At 40.5% G+C, this 20,836-nt stretch overlaps 4 protein-coding genes across 4 annotated transcripts; 2 read left to right on the top strand and 2 right to left on the bottom strand.

Moving 5' to 3' along the window:
- Nucleotides 1-2,153: 2,153 nt before the first annotated feature.
- Nucleotides 2,154-2,735, top strand: LOC140862601 (uncharacterized). Its single transcript, XM_073265634.1, has one exon. It carries the CDS (start codon nt 2,154-2,156, stop codon nt 2,733-2,735), a length of 582 nt encoding a protein of 193 aa, XP_073121735.1.
- Nucleotides 2,736-2,993: 258 nt separating this feature from the next.
- LOC140862600 (uncharacterized) lies at nt 2,994-5,099 on the top strand. Its single transcript, XM_073265633.1, has 2 exons — nt 2,994-3,428; nt 4,905-5,099. The coding sequence occupies exons 1-2, from the start codon at nt 2,994-2,996 to the stop codon at nt 5,097-5,099; spliced, it is 630 nt and encodes a 209-aa protein (XP_073121734.1).
- A 4,126-nt stretch (nt 5,100-9,225) lies between these two features.
- LOC140862599 (uncharacterized) lies at nt 9,226-10,949 on the bottom strand. Its single transcript, XM_073265632.1, has 5 exons — nt 10,479-10,949; nt 10,174-10,379; nt 10,000-10,120; nt 9,550-9,762; nt 9,226-9,459 (listed from the first exon to the last, which is right to left on the bottom strand). Exons 1-5 carry the CDS (start codon nt 10,947-10,949, stop codon nt 9,226-9,228), a joined length of 1,245 nt encoding a protein of 414 aa, XP_073121733.1.
- A 7,204-nt stretch (nt 10,950-18,153) lies between these two features.
- Nucleotides 18,154-19,658, bottom strand: LOC140866162 (uncharacterized). Its single transcript, XM_073271070.1, has 3 exons — nt 19,496-19,658; nt 19,242-19,320; nt 18,154-19,138 (listed from the first exon to the last, which is right to left on the bottom strand). Exons 1-3 carry the CDS (start codon nt 19,588-19,590, stop codon nt 18,329-18,331), a joined length of 984 nt encoding a protein of 327 aa, XP_073127171.1. The 5' UTR covers nt 19,591-19,658; the 3' UTR covers nt 18,154-18,328.
- Between the last annotated feature and the right edge of the window lie 1,178 nt (nt 19,659-20,836).

The following is a 20,836-nucleotide window of genomic DNA, read 5'->3' as shown; positions in this document are numbered from 1 at the left end:
AGCTATTAATCATGCATGATGTTTTTATTTCAGATTTCATATGAATATTTCGAAATTATGCAATTTTATTGATGTTTGATGCATGTTTGGGTGTTTTCTTGTCATGGCTCACGTTTTATTCAGCATGGCTCGGTCCAGGGGCTTGGGGCTCGGGTCAGAGGTGATTTAGGGTCATAAGGATCGAACCATGGTCAGGTTATAGGCTGGTTAGGGGGCTGGCCGATCAGAAACTAGTTGGTGCGCAGGTTTAGGGTTTTGAGGAAGAGGGCTCGGCTGGTCCATGCATGGTCATGAACCAGCGGGGCATGGGCTAGGTTAGGACCGGCAGGACCCTGAAAAGGTCCTACCGGCGGTGCTCCGGCCGGTCGTGGCCGGAGCAAGGCGACAGAAGCCCTGGAAGGGCTGCTGCTCGCGCAGCTGAAGAGAAGAGGGAGGGGGATCGGGTTTGGGGCTGGGTCGGGTCTGGGTGGTCTGGGTCGGGTCTGGGGTGTAGTGGGTCGGGTTAAGTTGGTCCGGGTTTGGGTTAGGTGGGCCGGGCTCGAGTCTTTTAATTTTTAAGTTTATTATGTTTTAATTGGTTTTGGGCCAATTAATTAGAAATAAAATTATTTGGGCTTTCAAAATTATTTTTAAGTTAGACCAATGATTTTTATGGGCTCGTGGACCCATAGGAATTTTTGGGCCAGTCAGTGATTTTATTGGGCCAGTCCAGGAATTTATATGAATTAATTAGTAAATGAGCCTAAATATTTTTATTTAAACCCAATAACATTTAAGCATTTTATTTTAGTAAAAATTATAATTTTTAAAATTATTTATTAATTATGGGGTTAAGTTAGATAATGGGCTCTAAGTCAGTTAAGGGGCTTAGTAGAGAGACCAGCAGTCTGGACCGAAACCATGAAAAATTTCTAAGTGCGAAATATATATTTAATTATTTTAGTGCATGAAAATATTTTAAGTATAATTATATATTATGACAAATCAATTAAATATATATTACGGACAAATTTTCAGTGCATGCATTCATGAAATTTTATATGCTTATGATTATGTATGTGTTGAGCAATAAAATATTTTTTTGATGGAAATTGATGTAGTGTGACATAATGGTGGTTATCCACCATATGATTTATGAGGTAGTTTACTACCATAGGAGGTGATTTATCACCGCCACGTACGTTGGTTCAGGAGACTGATCAGTCGTCACAGTTAAGGTCACACTTACGGATAGGACCATAGATTGTTTCAAAGAAATACCATGCTCAACTATGTTATGTATGACGAAGGAAAGATTATGATTGTGTTTAAGATTATGATTCAACATTTATGTTATGAAAATGTTTCCATGCATGTTCATGCATCATGTATATGTATTAGTATGATTATGTGATGCATTATTTTAAACCTTGATATTCAAGTTTAGACATGTTGAGCCCCTAGGCTCACTACGCTTATATGGTGAAGGTGAGTCAGATTATACTTATGTAGCTACTACCGGTGGTGAGGATGTATGAGTTCACGGAACAGTGGCCACGTGACCGTTGCAGTTTTAGTTGATGTTTCAGATACATTTATGTTTATTATGTTGAGTTATTAAACAAGTTACATTTTATTTATTATTTCCGCTTATGGGAGTTTTACACTAGTATACTTATTATTTTTATTTCATGCATGATAATATTTTCAGTAAGTATTTAAGTTATTTTTAAGTGGTAATATTCATCTTTTATTTTGAATTACATATATGTATGGGCATATATGTATAGTCTACTTTTAAAAAAAAAATTTCTGCATTTAGTAGTAGTAGGCGTTTCATTTGGTATCAAAGCACGGTCCTTGGAGGGTGTCCATCTGCCACGTGAAGCTCAGAAATCTCACTATCGATCTGTAATTTTTAAATGCTTTAATAAGATTTATTAGGAGCTTATGTATTAGTTTAAGCATTTCATACTTAGTAAAACTTTTGAGACCCTAGATATGCATTGCGATTTACGTAAAGAAACATGTGGTGGTGCAGAATTTCTCCAAGACAGATGAACTGACGCAGGGGATCTCCACCTCCGCAGAACCCTCTTTCAGTATTGGAGCAGGCCAATGCTAACATGATGGCTGGGATTACTTCTCTGTTGGAGCAGCAGGCGGCACGCCCGATGCTGTCACATGAGGAGGACGTGGATGAGCGGTTCCAGAAGAAGGGACCGAAGGAGTTTTCGGGTACTACCAATCCGCTAGTTGCTGAGGAATGGATTCGATCCCTGGAGACCATCTTCGATTACATGGGGATTACTGATGCTGACCGGGTCAAGTGTGCAACCTACATGATGAAGGGAGATGCATCTCTATGGTGGGAGAGCGTTGTCAGGGGAGTACACCTTCCTACCTTGACTTGGGCAGAGTTCAGGCGTACCTTCTACGCCAAGTACTTCACGGAGGATGTGCGGAGTCGCATGGTCCGAGAGTTTATGAGTCTCCGTCAGGGGGACAAGTCAGTGGTGGAGTACGTGAGTCAGTACGAGAGGGGCTGTCACTTTGTGCCCTTGATTGCAGACAGTGCACCAGAGAAGCTGAGGCAGTTCGTTGAGGGATTGCGGGCTGACGTCAAGCATGATGTTGGGATGATGGACGTCACTACATATGAGGCTGCAGTTAGCAGAGCTTTGCGTTCTGAGGAGGGCAGAAGGGAGATTCAGAGAGAGCAGCAGAGCAAGAGGCAATTTCAGCCAGGGTTTTAGAGGGCAACTTCGCAGCATCCTGCGAAGAAGCAGTACGCAGGGCCATCTAAGGGCCCAAATCAGCAGAAGCCACAGGGTCAGCAGCAGCAGAGGGGCGGGGCCCCTAAGACTGGAGGAGTTTTGATATGCCCGCAGTGTCAGAAGCCACACACCGAGAAGTGTTTAGTGGGTTCCAATGTATGTTATCTTTGCAAGGAGCCAGGGAATGTGTCATAAAACTGTCCGAAGAGGAAGAACACCACTGGGAGGGTGTTTGTTATGCAGGCTGAGGAGGCTGACCCAGATACCTCCTTAATCACCGGGAGAATTCTAGTAGGAGAAAACTCCACGTATGCGTTGCTAGATTCAAGGGCTACGCATTCATTTATCTCCCTGGAGTTTATCAGACGGATGGGCATTAGACCCGAGGTTGCAGAGATAGGGTATGATGTGACCATGCCGTCTGGGCAGATTCTGTCTACCACTAGTATCTGTAGAGACTTGGAAATGGATTTGCAGGGGCATACCATCAGAATAGATTTAGTGGTCTTACCGCTGATAGGGTTCGACCTGATTTTGGGTATGGAATGGTTGGCAGTCAATGGAGCAGTGATTGATTTCCGGCAGAGGACAGTGGCAGTGAAACCGGTGGGAGGCGACCAGTTTGTTTTCTTTGCATCCCAGAGCAGTAGAATGCCGCACGTGATTTCTCATGTGCGTGCGAGGAAGTTATTGAGACGTGGTTGCCAGGGGTTTCTCGCCAGTGTAGTCACTTCATCAGAACCACCTAGCAGATCATTGTCAGATATAGAGGTGGTAGGTGACTTTTCGGATGTTTTTCCAGAGGACGTTGCAGGAATTCCACCAGCTAGAGAGGTGGAGTTCAGTATTGATCTGTTGCCAGGTACCGTTCCTATCTCTAAGGCACCGTATCGACTTGCTCCTACTGAGATGAAAGAGTTGAAGGAGCAGATTCAAGAATTGTTGGAGAAGGGCTTTATTCGCCCTAGCTTTTCTCCTTGAGGAGCTCCGGTGTTATTTGTGAAAAAGAAGGATGGAAGTTTCAGACTTTGCATCGACTACCGAGAGCTTAACAGAGTCACAGTGAAGAACAAGTATCCACTGCCAAGGATAGAAGACTTGTTCGATCAGTTACAGGGAGCTTCGGTTTTCTCTAAGATTGATCTGCGTTCTGGCTATCATCAGTTGCGAATTAGAGATGCAGATATGTCCAAGACAGCATTTCGAACACGATATGGGCATTATGAGTTTTTGGTGATGCCATTTGGGTTGACCAATGCTCCCGCGGTTTTCATGGATCTCATGAACCGTGTATTTCAACCATACCTTGATCAGTTTATCATAGTCTTCATTGATGATATCTTGATCTATTCGAGGAGCATTGAGGAGCACAGACAGCACTTGCAGACAGCGTTGCAGACTTTGAGGGAGAATCGACTGCATGCGAAGTTCAGTAAGTGCGCGTTTTGGCTTGAACAGGTGGCATTTCTAGGCCACGTGGTTTCGAGAGATGGGATAACAGTGGATCAGACTAAGGTGCAGGCAGTGCAGGATTGGGGAGTTCCGAAGAATGCTTCGGAGATTCGCAGTTTTTTGGGTTTGGCAGGTTACTACCGGAAGTTCATCAAGGATTTTTCTTCTATTGCAGTACCCTTGACTTCCTTGACCAAGAAAAATGCGAAGTATATATGGAGTTCAGACTGCCAGAGGAGCTTCGATCAGCTGAAGGAATCACTCACTTCTATGCCAGTGTTGGCGATGCCAGTGCCCCATGAGGAGTTAGTGGTGTTCACGGATGCGTCTAAACTGGGTTTAGGCGCTGTGCTTATGCAGAGTGACAGAGTCATTGCTTATGCGTCGAGACAGTTGAAGATTCATGAGCAGAACTATCCGACGCACGATTTGGAGCTTGCTGCAGTGGTCTTCGCTTTGAAGATCTGGAGGCACTACCTGTATGGTGAGAGGTGCAAGATTTTCACAGACCACAAGAGTCTCAAGTACTTCTTCACTCAGAAGGAGTTAAACATGAGGCAGCGCCGATGGTTGGAATTAGTAAAGGACTACGACTGTGACATTAGCTACCATCCGGGTAAGGCTAATGTAGTGGCCGATGCGTTGAGTCGGAAGACTTCAGTGGTATCCTGTTTGACAGTACAGTTGCCACTTCAGGAGGAGATTCAGAGATTTGGTTTGGAGTACTATTCGGGCGGTCACGCACCGAGTTTGGAAGTGTTAGTAGTACATCCGAATCTTCGAGATCGTATCAGGGATGGACAGCCTGCAGATGAGGAGTTACATCGGTTGATGCAGAAGGATGAGGCTAAGGGCGGTCTTCTTTATACTGTTGTTGATGGCATCGTTTAGTACTGAGGTCGTATGTGGGTACCGAACGTTGATAAGTTTTTGGACCGAGATCTTGACATAGGCTCACACATCTCCGTATTCCATTCACCCCGAAAATACAAAGATGTATAGAGATCTGCAGTCATTATATTGGTGGCCCGGCATGAAGAGAGATATTGGTCGATTTGCATCGAAGTGCTTGACTTGTCAGCAGGTCAAGGCAGAGCATCAGTATCTGGCAGGGTTGCTTAAGCCTCTACCCATTCCGGAATGGAAGTGGGAGAATATCACGATGGACTTTGTAGTTGGTCTTCCGAGGAGTGCCAGAGGCTGTACAGCGATTTGGGTGATCGTGGATAGACTCACCAAGTCAGCTCATTTCTTGCCGGTGAGGACTAATTACTCATTGAAGTAGTATGCAGAGCTTTATATCAAGGAGATTGTTAGACTGCATGGCATACCAGTGTCGATAGTATCATACAGGGATCCGAGATTTACATATGCTTTCTGGAAGAGTTTGCACACAGCATTGGGGACTAGATTATTGTTCAGTAAAACGTTTCATCCCCGGATAGATGGTCAGTCTGAGAGAGTGATCCAGGTTCTCGAGGATCTACTGAGAGCTTGTGTCATCGACTTTCAGGGCTCTTGGGAGACAAGATTGCCGTTGGTGGAGTTTACCTATAACAACAGTTTTCAGGCATCTATAGGTATGGCTCCTTATGCAGCTCTCTACGAGAGAAGATGCAGATATCCCGTGCATTGGGATGAGATTGGCGAGAGGATTCTACTTGGTCCTGAGATTGTACAGCAAACTGCAAACATTGTGGCTCAGATTCGGGATCGTATGAGGACAGCTCAGAATCGTCAGAAGATTTATGTTGTTACTCGACGACGAGATCTTGAATTTGTTGTTGGTGATCATGTGTTTCTAAAGGTATCACCTATGAAAGGGGTAATGAGATTTGGTCGGAGAGGTAAGCTGAATCCGAGGTATATTGGGCCTTTTGAGATCTTGGAGAGAGTTGGCACGTTGGCCTACCGTTTGGCTTTGCCACCAGGGCTTGCGGCAGTGCACAACGTCTTCCATGTATCCATGCTACGGAGATACATCACGAACCTGTCGCATGTATTGGATTACGAGCCTTTGCAGTTGGCACCGGATCTAGCATTTGAGGAGAGGCCGATTCGGATCTTAGCCAGAAATGAGCGGAGACTGAGGACGCGGGTCATATCGATGGTCAAAGTTCAGTGGCTGAATCACTCCGAGGAGGAAGCCACTTAGGAGACCGAGGCAGAAATGAGGACTCGCTATCCGGAGTTATTCGGATAAGTACTTTAATTTCGAGGACGAAATTCAATTTAAGGGGGGAAGAATGGTAACACCCAGAAAATTTATACGTAAATCCGCATGCATAATTAGGAGAAATTAATTTTAAAATAAGGGTTAAATGAATTTATGTGTTATTATGTGATTTATATGCATGATTTAATTTATTTTAGCATTTAACCCGTTATTTTAGAATTTCTATATTTTTGAGTAATTAATTGTTTTGATCGCGTAGACGGGACCGTGGACGGGCGAAAAACCAAAATGTTTAGCCAAAAATATTTTATGAGTTTTATGAGCCTTAAAATAATATTTTAAGGTATTTTGTCAAGAAAATTTTAGTATTTAATTATATATTTATTTAAGGGTTGAGTTTTAGCTAAAATAAGTCATTTTATAGACTTTTATTAATTTTTAAAATTAGCCTATTTATTTATTTCGGGAGTTAAGGATTTTGTATCAGATTAGTATTATTTTTAAGAGTTTTAAAGATTATTTTTAAGGTATAATATCTTTATAATAAATAATATCTATTATTAACCCATTATCTACCCAAATTTAAACCTAAAATTTATTCTTTTAGCCGATCAAAAACCTATCAGCCGCCTCCTTCATCTTCTCCAAACTTTCTTCACGTTTATTTTCAGAAAACTCAACCCCATAACCGATTAAACCTTGTTCTTGAAGATTTTGGTCCGTTCGTCGTCCCGAAGCCTCGAGTACGCATCAATCATCGTCCAAGATTTAAAAGGCATGTCTAAATCTTTCACTTGACCACCATATGAGCTATTAATCATGCATGATGTTTTTATTCAAGATTTCATATGAATATTTCGAAATTATGCAATTTTATTTATGTTTGATGCATGTTTGGGTGTTTTCTTGTCATGGCTCACGTTTTATTCAGCATGGCTCGGTCCAGGGGCTTGGGGCTCGGGACAGAGGTGAGTTAGGGTCCTAAGGATCAAAAAATGGCCAGGTTATAGGCTGGTTAGGGGGCTGGCCGATCAAAAACTAGTTGGTGGGCCGTTGGTACGCAGGTTTAGGGTTTTGAGGAAGAGGGCTCGGCTGGTCCATGCAAGGCCATGAACCAGCAGGGCATGGGCTAGGTTAGGACCGGAAGGACCATGGGAAGGTCCTGCCAGCGGCGCTCCAGCCGGCCGTGGCCGGAGCAAGGCGACAGTAGCCTTGGAAGGGCTGCTGCTCGCGCAGCCGAAGAGAAGAGGGAGGGGGATCGGGTTTGGGCTGGGTTTGGGGCTGGGTCAGGTATGGGTGGTTCGGGTCGGGTCTGGGGTGTAGTGGGTCGGGTTAAGTTGGTCCGGGTCCGGGTTAGGTGGGTCGGGCTCGAGTCTTTTAATTTTTAAGTTTATTATGTTTTAATTGGTTTTGGGCCAATTAATTGGAAATAAAATTATTTGGGCCTCCAAATAATTTTATTTGGGCTTTCAAAATTATTTTTAAGTTAGCCCAATGATTTTTATGGGCTCTTGGGCCCATAAGAATTTTTGGGCCAGTCAGTGATTTTATTGGGCCAGTCCAGGAATTTATATGAATTAATTAATTAATGGGCCTAAATATTTTTATTTAAGCCCAATAACATTTAAGCATTTTATTTTAGTAAAAATTATAATTTTTAAAATTATTTATTAATTATGGGGTTAAGTTAGATAATGGGCTCTAAGTCAGTTAAGGGGCTTAGTAGATAGACCAGCAGTCTGGACCGAAACCATGAAAAATCCCTAAGTCTGAAATATATATTTAATTATTTTAGTGCATGAAAATATTTTAAGTATAATTATATATTATGACAAATTAATTAAATATATATTACGGACAAATTTTCAGTGCATGCATTCATGAAATTTTATATGCTTATGATTATGTATATGTTGAACAATAAAATATTTTCTTGATGGAAATTAATGTAGTGTGACATAAGGGTGGTTATCCACCATATGATTTATGAGGTAGTTTACTACCATAGGAGGTGATTTATCACCGCCACGTACGTTGGTTCAGGAGACTGATCAGTCGGCACAGTTAAGGTCACACTTACGGATAGGACCATAGATTGTTTCAAAGAAATACCATGCTCAACTATGTTATGTATGACGAAGGAAAGATTATGATTATGTTTAAGATTATGATTCAGCATTTATGTTATGAAAATGTTTCCATGCATGTTCATGTATCATGTATATGTATTAGTATGATTATGTGATGCATTACTTTAAACCTTGATATTCATGTTTAGACATGTTAAGCCCCTAGGCTCACTACGCTTATATGGTGCAGTTGAGTCAGATTATACTTATGTAGCTCCTACCGGTGGTGAGGATGTATGAGTTCATGGAACAGTGGCCCCGTGACCGTTGCAGTTTTAGTTGATGTTTCAGATACATTTATGTTTATTATGTTGAGTTTTTAAACAAGTTACATTTTATTTATTATTTCCGCTTATGGGAGTTTTACACTAGTATACTTATTATTTTTATTTCATGCATGATAATATTTTCAGTAAGTATTTAAGTTATTTTTAAGTGGTAATATTCATCTTTTATTTTGAATTACATATATGTATGGGCATATATGTATAGTCTACTTTTTTTAAAAAAAAAAAAAAATTTCCGCATTTAGTAGTAGTAGGTGTTTCATTAGCCGTCCCTGATTATCTTCCAGGTACCAAGTATTGGCACCTACCTTTCTGACAAGTTTGTACGGTCCCTCCCATCAGGCATCTAACTTTCCTACTTCCCCTGCTGGATTAACCCTCTTCAACACAAACTCTTCTTCTTGAAATTCTCGGGGCTTGACTTTTCAATTATAAGCTCTCATCACCCGAGCTCTATAGACCTCCATTCTGCGAGCTGCCCCCTTCCTTCGTTCTTCAATCAGGTCCAATTCTTGTGCTCGGGCCCCTTCTTCTGTATCCTCATAGGCCATAACCCGAGCTGAGGTTTGTCCAATCTCTACTGGCAGAATATCCTCGGAACCATATACCAGGCTAAAAGGTGATTCTTGCATGGCAGTATGGGGAGTGGTGCGATAGGCCTACAGCACACTCGAGATCTCCTCTACCCGGTCTTTTTCCATTCCATGAAACCGAGCCTACAAAGATCGAACAATAGTACGGTTGGTTACCTCCGTTTGCCCATTACTTTGAGGGTAGGCGACTGAGGTGAAGGTCTGCCTAAGGCCCATCGCTGCACACCAATCTTCCAATTTCTGCCCCTGAAATTGTCTGCCATCATCCGAGACCAACTTCCTTGGGAGCCCAAACCGGCATACTATATTTTTCCACAAAAACTTCATCACCTCTCCTTCTATTATTTTTGCCAAAGGCTCCGCCTCCACCTACTTAGAAAAATAATCCACAGCTACTAGCAAGAATTTATTTTGTGCCCAGGCTTGTGGGAAAGGTCCCACTATGTCCAGACCTCATTGATCAAAGGGGCACGAAGCCCATATCGGATGAAGATTACTTGTCGGGCTATGCTGCGCATTGCCAAACCTTTGACATAATTCACAAGACCAAGCTATTTTACATGCGTCAGCCTGTAAAGTGGGCCACCAGAATCCTGACAGCAGTACCCTTCGAGCCATACTCATAGACCATCCATGGTTCCCACAACATCCTTCGTGTACTTCCCGTAAGACATACTCTATTTCCTCCTCCCTCAAGCATTTGAGCAAAGGGCCCTGATAGGAACCCCTATATAGCATACCACCAATGAGAGCAAATCGGGGTGCCTGTCTCCGCATTACCCGGGCTCGTCCTTTGTCTGCTGGAAGATCCCCCTGGTAAGGTACTTTACTATCAGGGACATCCATGTATCTTCTCGGAAGACCGGCTCCAAGGCTTCTATGGCAGCCACCAATTCCCTTTGCACCAGAGACTCCATATCATCCTTTTCCCCAGCTACTGCTCTCTTAGCCAAAGAATCTGATTCCATATTCTCCTCCTGAGGTATCTACTCAATGCTCCAAGTAAGAAAACCTGCCCCGAGCTCCTCAATTACTTTTAAGTATTTCATCAATTTTTCCTCTCGGGTAAAAAAGGTTTTCCTCACCTGCTGGACCACCAATTGTGAGTCTGAGTATATTATGATATGACTTGCCCCGACTTCCCGAGCCTGTTTCATCCCGGCTATCACGACTTCATATTCAGCGTCGTTGTTGGAGGCCTGAAAATCCAATTTCACAGCTATTTTGATTTTCTCATGGTTGGGTAAAACCAGGATGACCCCCACACCACTTCCTCCGATACTACTGGCTCCATTTACAAATACTCTCCATACTTCTTCCTGACCAAAAGTGGCCACCTCTGTCAAAAAATCGGATAAGGCCTGGGCTTTGATGGCCTTACGAGGCTGGTATTCAATATCATATTCTCCTAATTCCACTGTCCATTTCACAAGCCTCCCCGAGGCATCTGGATGAGTCATGACTCTCCTTAGGAGGCTGTTAGTAAGGACAGTTACCAGGTGAGATAGGAAATAGGGTCTCAATTTCAGGGCTGTTATTACCAAAGCCTGGGCCATCTTCTCAATTTTCGTATATCTGACTTCCGCCCCGTTCAAAGCATGACTAACATAGTATAAAGGCCTCTGATCTCCTTTTTCCTCCTTTATTAAAACAGTGCTGACCGCTCACTCTGTAGTAGACAGATAGATCCACAGCCTTTCCCCCGGCTCTGGCTTAACCAAGATAGGAAAGCTAGCCAAATGCTCCTTCAATTCCTGAAAGGCCTGCTCACACTGCTCAGTCCAGCCAAACCTTTGGGCCTTGTGCAACACTTGGAAAAAATGATAACTACGATTAGCTGACCGAGCTATAAATCGGGCCAGGGCTGTAATTCGCCCGGTCAATCGCTGAACCTCCTTGATTGATGTTGGCGAAGGCATCTCCTGCAACAGTTTCACCTTTTATGGGTTTACCTCTATCCATCGTTCGGTCACTATGAACCCCAGAAATTTGCCACTTTTCACTCCAAACATACACTTGGCTGGGTTCAACTTGATCCCATGCCGCCGAACTGTGGCAAAAATTTCTTCCAGGTCGGGTATAAAACAATCCCGGGTCCTAGATTTTACGAGTATGTCATCCACATATACCTTTACATTCCGACCCATTTGCTTCCGGAATACTTTGTCCATCATCCTTTGATACGTGACACCTGCATTTTTTAATCCAAATGGCATAACCACGTAACAGAAAGTACCTCCCGACGTGATGAAGCTGACTTTGTCTTGATCCTCTAAAGCTAAAGAAATTTGATGATAGCCCTGGTACGCATCCATGAAGCAGAGCAATTCGCATCCGAATGTGGAATCCACCAACTGGTCAATCCGAGGTAAAGGGTAACAGTCCTTAGGACAAGCTTTATTTAGATCTCTAAAATACATGCACATCCGCCGCTTCCCCGCAGCCTTCGGCACCAGCACTACATTGGACAGCCAGGTAGAAAATTGCACCTCCTTGATGTGCCCAGCCCGTAATAGTTCCTGAACCTGTTCAGCAATCACTCTATCCTTCTCGGGCCCAAAATGTCTTTTCTTTTGTAGCACAGGCCTGGACCCAAGGGTGATGTTAAGTTTATGCTCTGCAACATGAGATAGAACTTCCATAAAATCATCTTGAGACCAAGCGAACACATCTCTGTTCCTGATGAGGCAGCTTTTCAATTGCTCGGCCAAATTTGTTTCCAAGTCCCGGGAAATATTTATAGATTTCCCTTCTTGCCCGGACATCAGCTCCACCTCTTCATACTCGTCCTTAGATTCTTCCACGGAACAAACTTCTCTTCCTCCCTGGCCTCTCTCCTTCCCGATCCGCCTTGCCCTCTTGTAATCCACTTTAACCGTCTCGGCATAACACTTTCGTGAAGAAGGCTGATCTCCACGGACTTCTCCTACCTTATCTCCTACGGGGAATTTGATCTTCTGATGGTAAGCTGAGGCCACGGCTCTGAAAGCGTTCATAGCCGTCATCCCCAAGATGACATTATAGGAAGAGGGTGCTTCTACTAGTGTGAATCTGGTCATGACCGTCCTCTTCTCATCTCCTAACCCTAAGGTTATGGGCAGCAACATCTCTCCTCGAGGTTGGATGGTGTGCCCGGAATATCCATACAGGGATGTTTTTACCGGGCTCAATTCATACCCTTGCAGATCCATCTGCTCGAATTCTTCTTGAAAAATGACATTCACCGAGCTTCCCGAGTCTAAGAATACCCTTCGCACATCATAGTTAGCGATCCGGGCTTGTATAAGCAGGGAATCATTGTGTGGTAGCTTCACTCCTTCCAGGTCTTGGGGCCCAAATGTGATTACTGGCCCCGAATCCTGCCTTCTTTCCTCCACTCCCCAAACTCTCCCTCCGGCTCCAGGCCTTTCTAGCTCGATTGGAATCTCCATCAGTAGATCCTCCTGATATCATGTTAATAACACCTTTAGCTGGCCCATCTCCTGATTTTCTATCCTCTTTTCGAGGACCTGTCTCCTATTTCCCCCCCTCTCGGGAAACAATACCAGCCCTGGGAGGAGTCAACACCTGCGACCCCTGAATCCAGGGTGGACCCCGGGGCCTTTTTTGAATCGGCCTACCATTTCTGATATAAGGCTGTTGATGTCGTTGTTGCAATATCCGACATTCACTAGTGTCATGTGTACCTTCCTGATGAAAAGCACAGTATTTCAGAGACTTGTCTCTAGAAACAGGGGTCTGGATTTCAACCCCTTCTTCACATACATGCACAACCCTATCTCGGACCCCTCGGTGCGGTGCATACCGGGACAACCGCCCCATGGGATCCTGGATTTCCTTACTTCTTCCCTGGTCCCGGCCTCCTTTCCTCCGGGATACCTCCTTCTTCTGCCTCGCTTTCTCCATGTTAATGTATTTCTCGGCCAGAGCCAACAAATCCTCAAAAGTCCGGGGTGCTTTTTTCACTAAGGACTTGAAAAATTCCCCTTCCCGGAGACCTTGAGTAAAGGCCGTGATCTTGGTCTCCTGGGCGCAGGTCGGAACCTCCAAAGAAGTCTTATTGAACCTTTTGATGTAGGCTCTTAAAAACTCCTATCCTGCTTGCTTTGCCTCAAATAAGCTATATGTCGTCTTCCTGTACCTCTTGCTACTGCTAAAGTGTTGTAAGAACACTTGCTTGAACTCTGCAAATGATCGAATACTCTGCGGCTCCAATTTCTCAAACCACCTTTGGGCAGAATCCAGCAAAGTGGTTAAGAAGACTTTGCACTTAATCTTATCCCCATAGAAATGCAGCATGGCTACATTCTCGAACCAAACCAGGTGCTCCTCTGGATCAGTACTCCCATCATACTCCCAGATTTTGGCCGACTTGTAATGAGACGGCAAGGGCTCTTCTATCACCTCCTGTGAAAAAGGACAACCCGGGATCTTGACAGACCAGGCCATTTTGGGGCCCTCTTCTTCCAACTTCTGTATCTTCCTTCTTAGTTCGTGCAGCTCATCCGCCACAGAAGGCTGCACCGAGTGCATCCAGGAACTTTCCTCTTCTTCCCCTTCTCTTGTTCTGGTTATGGGGTCTGGATTACCCTGGTTCCTTTCTTCCTCCATTGTTATTTCCTTTGATTGTGGTTGCCTTACAGATGCTAACATCCTCTGCATCATGCCCTGGATATATGACTCAAACTTTTCAGCCTGAATGATAATGTTTTTGCCCTAAGGAATCCCCTTAGGTAGTGTTTGTTGATGAGAAGCCATATCTACGTTTATAGCACAAGATTCCCACAGACGGCGCCAATGATGATATTTGATAAAAATGAGTGCCCGGGCTATCAAGGTAGCAAGGTGGGCCTGACGAGATGACCGGGCTGGTAAGGATGGAATATGATTTATCCCTCCCTGACTAAAGTGATCTGCGCACAAGGAAAGGAAATAAAAGCACGTTAGTGGGGCGCCGGAAGGTTTTCCGGCGGGGCTACTCCGATGCTTAAGTCAGACTTAGAAATAGAGTGGGCTTTTTAGAAAAAAAATGAATATAATGCTTTTGAGATTTTAGATGAACATACCTTTACTGATACCTGATGTAAGGTATTTATAGAGTTTAGAGTGAGAGAGCCACTCCGAATTTCCATGGTAGTGGCCACGATCTGGGTCGTGGGTGCAGAAGTTACCCACGTTTACCTGTCACACACGATGAAGCTGGCAGGCTCGGAATTATGGCAATCGTGGAGATCATGCCCCTGAGAAATGGGTCTTGCTCAAGTCCTGAAGACTTGGTCTTCTCGGTCTCACGCCTCCCTCCAGGGTGAGCTACTCCCTTGTATCTGAGCTATTAGTCCGACTTTATCCAACCTTGATGTTCCTGCTCCTCCGTAGCCCTGATACCACTAACTTCCCGGGGTATCACCACTCCTTCCTAAAATAGTCGGGCTAGAGCTCTACTCGCTGTCCTGACTAGCCTCCCTGACGCCTTGGCCTTTCCATAGGTCTGATACCTCTAACTTACTGGGGTATCACCACTCCTTCCTAAAATAGTCGGGCTAGAGCCCTACTCGCTGTACTGACTAGCCTCCCCGACGCCTCTGTCTTTCCATAGGCCTGATACCTCTAACTTACCGGGGTATCAAATATAATTTTTTTGTTGATGCAATATAATTTTTAATATAATATAATATAATATTAATTATCACGAGTCAATAATAGATAGAACATATAAATTTAAAAGTAAATGCAAAAATTTTAGATTGTTTAAAAAAGCAATCTATCTATTAAATTTTTTTGAAAAAAATATATTAAGTTCTTGTAATATTATGAGGCTAGCTAAAATCAGATACACACAAGGTGTGGGAAGTGGGGAGTGCCTAGGGGTGTAAACGAGCCGAGCTACTCGTGAGCAACTCGTGAGTAGCTCGGTCAAAGCTCGACTCGAGCTCGATTTGACCGAGCTCGAGTAGCTCGAGCATACAATCGAGCTCGAGTCGAGTTTTGAAACTATGTGATCGAGTAGCTCGCGAGCTACTCGATAAGCCACATATATATATATATTAAAAAATAATATAAATATATATAAATATAAATATAATATATATAATATTATATTATATTTATATATTAATTTATTTATATATTTATTTATAATATTTAATTAATTTTATTTTATTTATATATTTATTTATTTTAAAATATATATAATATTATATTATATTTATTTATTTATTAATATATTTTTAATTTATATATATATATATATAATATAAAAGCTCGAGCTCGAGTACTCGAACTACAACCGAGCTCGAGCTCGATCGAGTAGTAAAATATGAGCTCGAGCTCGAGCTCGAGTAGTGTGCTATTCGAGCTCGAGCTCGAGTAGTGTGCTATTCGAGCTCGGCTCTGCTCGATAACACCCCTAGGAGTGCCTACATCTCAAATGTCTAGTTATCACATATCACGTTGTAGGATTTGTATTTTTTTTTTATTTTATAAATCACGTTGTAGGATTTTAATATGGGGAAAGTAATAAATAAATATAATGAGGAAAACATTTAAAGAATTTTGTCACCAAAACTCATGTGTAACTGTCTCACGAGTTAATTTTGTGAAAAAAATCTCCGATTCAGACTCGACCAATGAAAAACTATTGTTTTTTTTATATCAACGGTTTTACTTTTCACAAAAAATATGGATCTGGTCTACTCGTCTCAGTAATATAGATCCGTAATATCGTTTCTGAAAGCCCTACTCTTTTTGTTACAGATCGAAAAGGGCAATCCATAATTTCAAATTGAATAAGTGTTTTGGGTTTAATTATCCAATAGTGTTAATGCGGCAAAATTGCCTTGTATGATATATCCAGTGCAAGGAGCCAAGGAGTAACAATTTTTGGACGTTACGTCAATATGCCGTAATAGAACCTGAAAAAGAAAAAAAAGTAATTTTCATGTATCAAAATGCTTCGACATGGAGCATTTTTTTTGTTTTATTTTTTTTGAGAAAGACATGGAGCAATTTTAAATATCAACATTTTGGCCTAACAAATTTTTTTAAAGTAATTTTTTGTGCTTTAATTCGTTTTTATTAGAGTGTTGATGTAGCACTAAATATCGTCACATCAATAATATCTAGAGACATATAACACTCTGACAAAAATGATTTAATATATATATATATATATATATATATATATATAGGTAACATGGGCGCCACGTGATGTTCGCACGAAAAAAAAAACTGAACGCTAGCTTGATGTTCACATAAACATTAAGACATCGTCCATGGTTTTCCTACACACTAGTGTGCAAGGAAATAAAATATTATATATATATATATATATATATATATATATATATATATTCACACCTGTTTATTGGACTAACATTAAATTAATTTAGATTATATAAATGACCGAAAAATTATTTTTCCAAACTAAAAACCATATTTTTCTTGCTTAAGATTTTTTACTTTTCTAAATAGTTTTTAAAAATACAAGGGGCAAAACACATCGCTTGTTCGTGTAAGAACCTTTATTATTGTTGTATTTGTTAATAATTTTTAAAAGAGTGCCTTTTTCAAAGTTGATTTCTCCTTACGAATAGGCTCAAGATTGCAATTATATAAGAATTCAACTAGCACATAACGTCCAATATTTGGGCTTGAAGAAATCAACTACTTTTTACCAATGTGGAGTCGTCATCCAAACACTTTATTTAATTAAAAAGCCATATTTTTTGGAAAATACGTACCAAGATATTTAAGTAGTGAGAAGGACATATATACTTCAATAATAATGTATTGATGCGACGGTGTAATTATGGATTTATATTTGAAAATGACAATGTAACAAAAAGGGGACGTGTAGAGCTAGCTAGCCAGAGGCCTTGAAATGGTCCTTTTACAATTAATAATAATTGGACTCGTATTTTTTATATAGATAATTGTCCAAACTCCAAACCAACAAAGATTTTTTTTTTCAAGTTTCCAAAACAACATTTTCAATCAAAAAGGTGGGAAATGGCAATTGGCAGCAGTTTATTTATCCTCATTAGTTTCATGAGGTGCGAATTATATTCAAGAGAGGTCCAAAGAGGCAAAGAGCAAACAACCTAGAGACTAATAGGAGAATATATTTTTTTATATCTTTTCATATATATAATCAATATTTTTGTTTATCAAAATTATATTTATGTGATATAGATATAACATTTTTGTTTTTTTTTGTTTTTTTTTTTAAAAAAAATTCGACATTTCAAATTACATTTTAATATTTCGATAATTTTTACAACTATGATATTACTCTTATTTGAATATAAATAAAATTAATTATAAAAATATTATACAAGTATGCAACATGTGCATCAATACACTAGTATTATTAATACAAAATGTGTTCAAATACAACTCGAAAAAGATATTTTATGAACAAGATATACGAAATATACCAAGCAAGTCCCTACGCGAGGATAAGTACGTACCGGTACATCAGCTAACAATAATGACACACATGTGCTTGTGATTTAAAATCAAGGGTTTATCTAATAATGTGCCTCGTGTTTTTTTAAGCCTTTTTCGAATTATATAGTAGTATCTTGTATCTCAACCTTGATGTCTATTACTTTTCAAAAAATCCGAACCATACTTTATTAAAATATAAAATGTATGGCTTCCCATACTTTTATCTTCCACTTGCACGCCCATTTATGTTATAAATATAAATTAATTCACATTTAATATATATTCGATGAAAGTATGAAATACAAAACATGGTAGCAAAACGACGACACAAATTTTTTTATTGCTTAGCAATTATAGAGGCTCTAAACTTTTTACAACGTATTAATCTCTAACCACAACCAGATATTCAACTAGCACAAGATAATTAAAATATGCATAAAATTAATACATGCATGACATATTAATTATACATATATCATCACCATGTTTATTTAGTTCTATGATCACCTCCCATCGTAACCTTCATCACATTGAAGAAATCATGGTCATAAGCCTTGGACTTGTGATGCTGGCTGGGAATAATCTTGGTGTACAAATAAAACATAGCACAAGCTATAGTCGGCCCGGCCCAAAACACCCAATGCCCGTCCCAAAGATGCCCACCTCGGACGATGGCCGGCCCGAGGCACCTCGCGGGATTCATCCCCGCCCCCGCGTAACCCTTTTGGGTCGTAACCGTGGTGGATACGAACACGAGAAGGCCCAAAACGACGCCGACGATGGTGAAAACCAAGACATGGCCCAAAACACTGGCCTGCCTATGATCGTAGGCCATCCAAATGGAGGCGAATAGGAAAATGAAGCTACAAAAGATCTCGAGCCACAAAGCTTGGTCCAGCCCGAGCCCGATGGTGACGGGCCCATTCGGGCCCGGCGCAATGACAGTAACAGTACACCCCCCAAGTGAAAAGGTGTCCTCAATTGTGGTACTAACCACAGCCTTCAAGGCCAGGGCACCTAGTGTTGCACCAATGCACTGTGAGGCTATGTAGACCACCGCACGGGACATCGATATAAGCCCGACCAGCGCGGCGGAGAAGGATATTATCGGATTTATGTGGCCGCCGGAGACCGGGTGTACGGCGAGCAGGAGAATGGCGATTATTATCGCAGCGAGCACCGACAGCACAAGGTTTGGCATTTTGATGTCCGATTGTATAGTCGATATTACAATTGTGTCTAGCATGAACACCAGAACAGCCGTTCCGATTAGCTCCCCAACCGATGCTCGCCACAACTATATATTATATATATTCGAGCAATTAAAAGTCGAATAATTAAAAACTACTATATGTTAATTATTATTATTATATGCTATGAATTAATGTAACTTTTCTTACATCCAAAGTCAAAAGCTCATTCAATCCCCACATCTCACTTGTTGTTTGCTTTTTAGGATCAATCATCCAAATCTCTGGACTGCTTATAAGAAACATCAATCAAAAAGTACCATTCATTAAAAAAAGTATGACGATAAATATATTTATGCACACTTGCGCTATAATATTCAAATAGAAAATCACTTTCAGAAACCTCAAAAGACGTGAGATGCAGTGAAAATGCGTGTGTGTTTTGTGTGCGAATATGTAGTTACTCAGGAGTAGAGAAGACGGGCTGAATCTTGGAGGCGTTGGATTGGCTTTCTTCATCATCTGCAACTTGTAAATGCTGCCTATTATTTGAAGCCATTTTTTTTCTTCAACAATCTTTGATTTCTTGGCTTGCCTGATTTTGCCTTCGCTTGGATCCAATATATACACACGCACAAATAGTGAGATATAGAGTGACGGAAGGAAAAGGGCATTTTTATATACATATTATAATAATGACGGATCGAGAGTGTTAGCAGAATTAATTGCTTCCATCCTTATTAAAATTTTATTTTAATATCTATATTATATTATACAAATTTTGGCCCTAATAGTAACTGATTATTATTTAGAAATATCCTATTCCCAGAATACTATTATTTTAAACAAAAGAACAAAATTTAACAAAACTGAAACTAGCCCAAACTTTAATTGACTCCAGCATCATTATATTTCACAAAAACAACATTAGCACATACAACATTATATTTTATATTAGGGCAAAATCCCGGTTCAGTCCTAAATGTTTGGACACATTCTCGGTTCAGTCCTAAATGTTTGAACGTTCCCGGTTTGGTCCTAAATATTTCTCAAAAGTTTCCGGTTCAGTCCTAAATATTTATACGTTCCCGGTTTGGTCCTAAATGTTTCCCAAAAGTTCCCGGTTCAGTCCTAAATATTTTTACATTGCCGATTTCATGTCAAATATTTATCAAAAGTTCCCGGTTTGATCATTCCATCTACTTGTGTGTTAAAACTAACACCGCGTAGTGTTATAAAATTTATGATTGAGTTTATATTATTTATTATATATTTAACATTAAACAAGTTGTAAATAAAATACAAATTTATTAGAGTTTTTATCCAAATTTAAATCAATTTTACACAATGTTCAAAATAAAAATATTAAATTCATGATGCTAAAAAATAAAAACTTAAATAAAATAAACAAAACATGAGGAATTAAAATTTAATGATGTTATTTCACATTTTTATTAATTTTGTTATATTCTCTTAATGATGGTTGCACATTTAAAAAAAATTGAAGGTTGAAAAAAGATATATATCTTTTTAAAACTTTTTTTATAATTTTAAAAAAATTAGTATTTGAGAAAAATTTACTATAAAATAAAACTTAATTTCATATCACTACTTCAACGGTGGTCAAATAATTCATTATATTTTCTCAATTGTTAAGCATAAATATTCTTTTCTTGAAAAATTTGTTGAAATTTTCAAATATTTTGTGAAATAAGTAATACTAGTTATTTGCTAAAACATTTGTTTATTTGTTTCTGATTGATAATGTTTTTAACTATAATATTGCATGGTTCAATTATTTTTTT

Source organism: Henckelia pumila, chromosome 4 (genome assembly GCF_033568475.1).
Source record: "Henckelia pumila isolate YLH828 chromosome 4, ASM3356847v2, whole genome shotgun sequence".
Taxonomy (NCBI): domain Eukaryota; kingdom Viridiplantae; phylum Streptophyta; class Magnoliopsida; order Lamiales; family Gesneriaceae; genus Henckelia; species Henckelia pumila.
Note: the sequence above shows the minus strand (reverse complement) of the source record. Positions and strands in the feature narration are given on the sequence as shown.

Excerpts from the sequence above, each read along its gene's own strand:
- LOC140862601 (XM_073265634.1), top strand. The coding sequence starts at position 2,154 with ATGCTGTCACATGAGGAGGACGTGGATGAGCGGTTCCAGAAGAAGGGA.
- LOC140862600 (XM_073265633.1), top strand. The coding sequence starts at position 2,994 with ATGCAGGCTGAGGAGGCTGACCCAGATACCTCCTTAATCACCGGGAGA. Across the intron at positions 3,429-4,904 it reads TGCCGCACGTGATTTCTCAT|GAGGAGATTCAGAGATTTGG; the intron begins GTGCGTGCGAGG and ends TTGCCACTTCAG.
- LOC140862599 (XM_073265632.1), bottom strand. The coding sequence starts at position 10,949 with ATGGCCCAGGCTTTGGTAATAACAGCCCTGAAATTGAGACCCTATTTC. Across the intron at positions 10,380-10,478 it reads CACAATTGGTGGTCCAGCAG|ATACCTCAGGAGGAGAATAT; the intron begins GTGAGGAAAACC and ends AGCATTGAGTAG. Across the intron at positions 9,763-9,999 it reads CTATGAGTATGGCTCGAAGG|GTGGAGGCGGAGCCTTTGGC; the intron begins GTACTGCTGTCA and ends TTTTCTAAGTAG.
- LOC140866162 (XM_073271070.1), bottom strand. The coding sequence starts at position 19,590 with ATGGCTTCAAATAATAGGCAGCATTTACAAGTTGCAGATGATGAAGAA. Across the intron at positions 19,321-19,495 it reads CCCGTCTTCTCTACTCCTGA|TCCAGAGATTTGGATGATTG; the intron begins GTAACTACATAT and ends TCTTATAAGCAG. Across the intron at positions 19,139-19,241 it reads ATGAGCTTTTGACTTTGGAT|TTGTGGCGAGCATCGGTTGG; the intron begins GTAAGAAAAGTT and ends TATAATATATAG.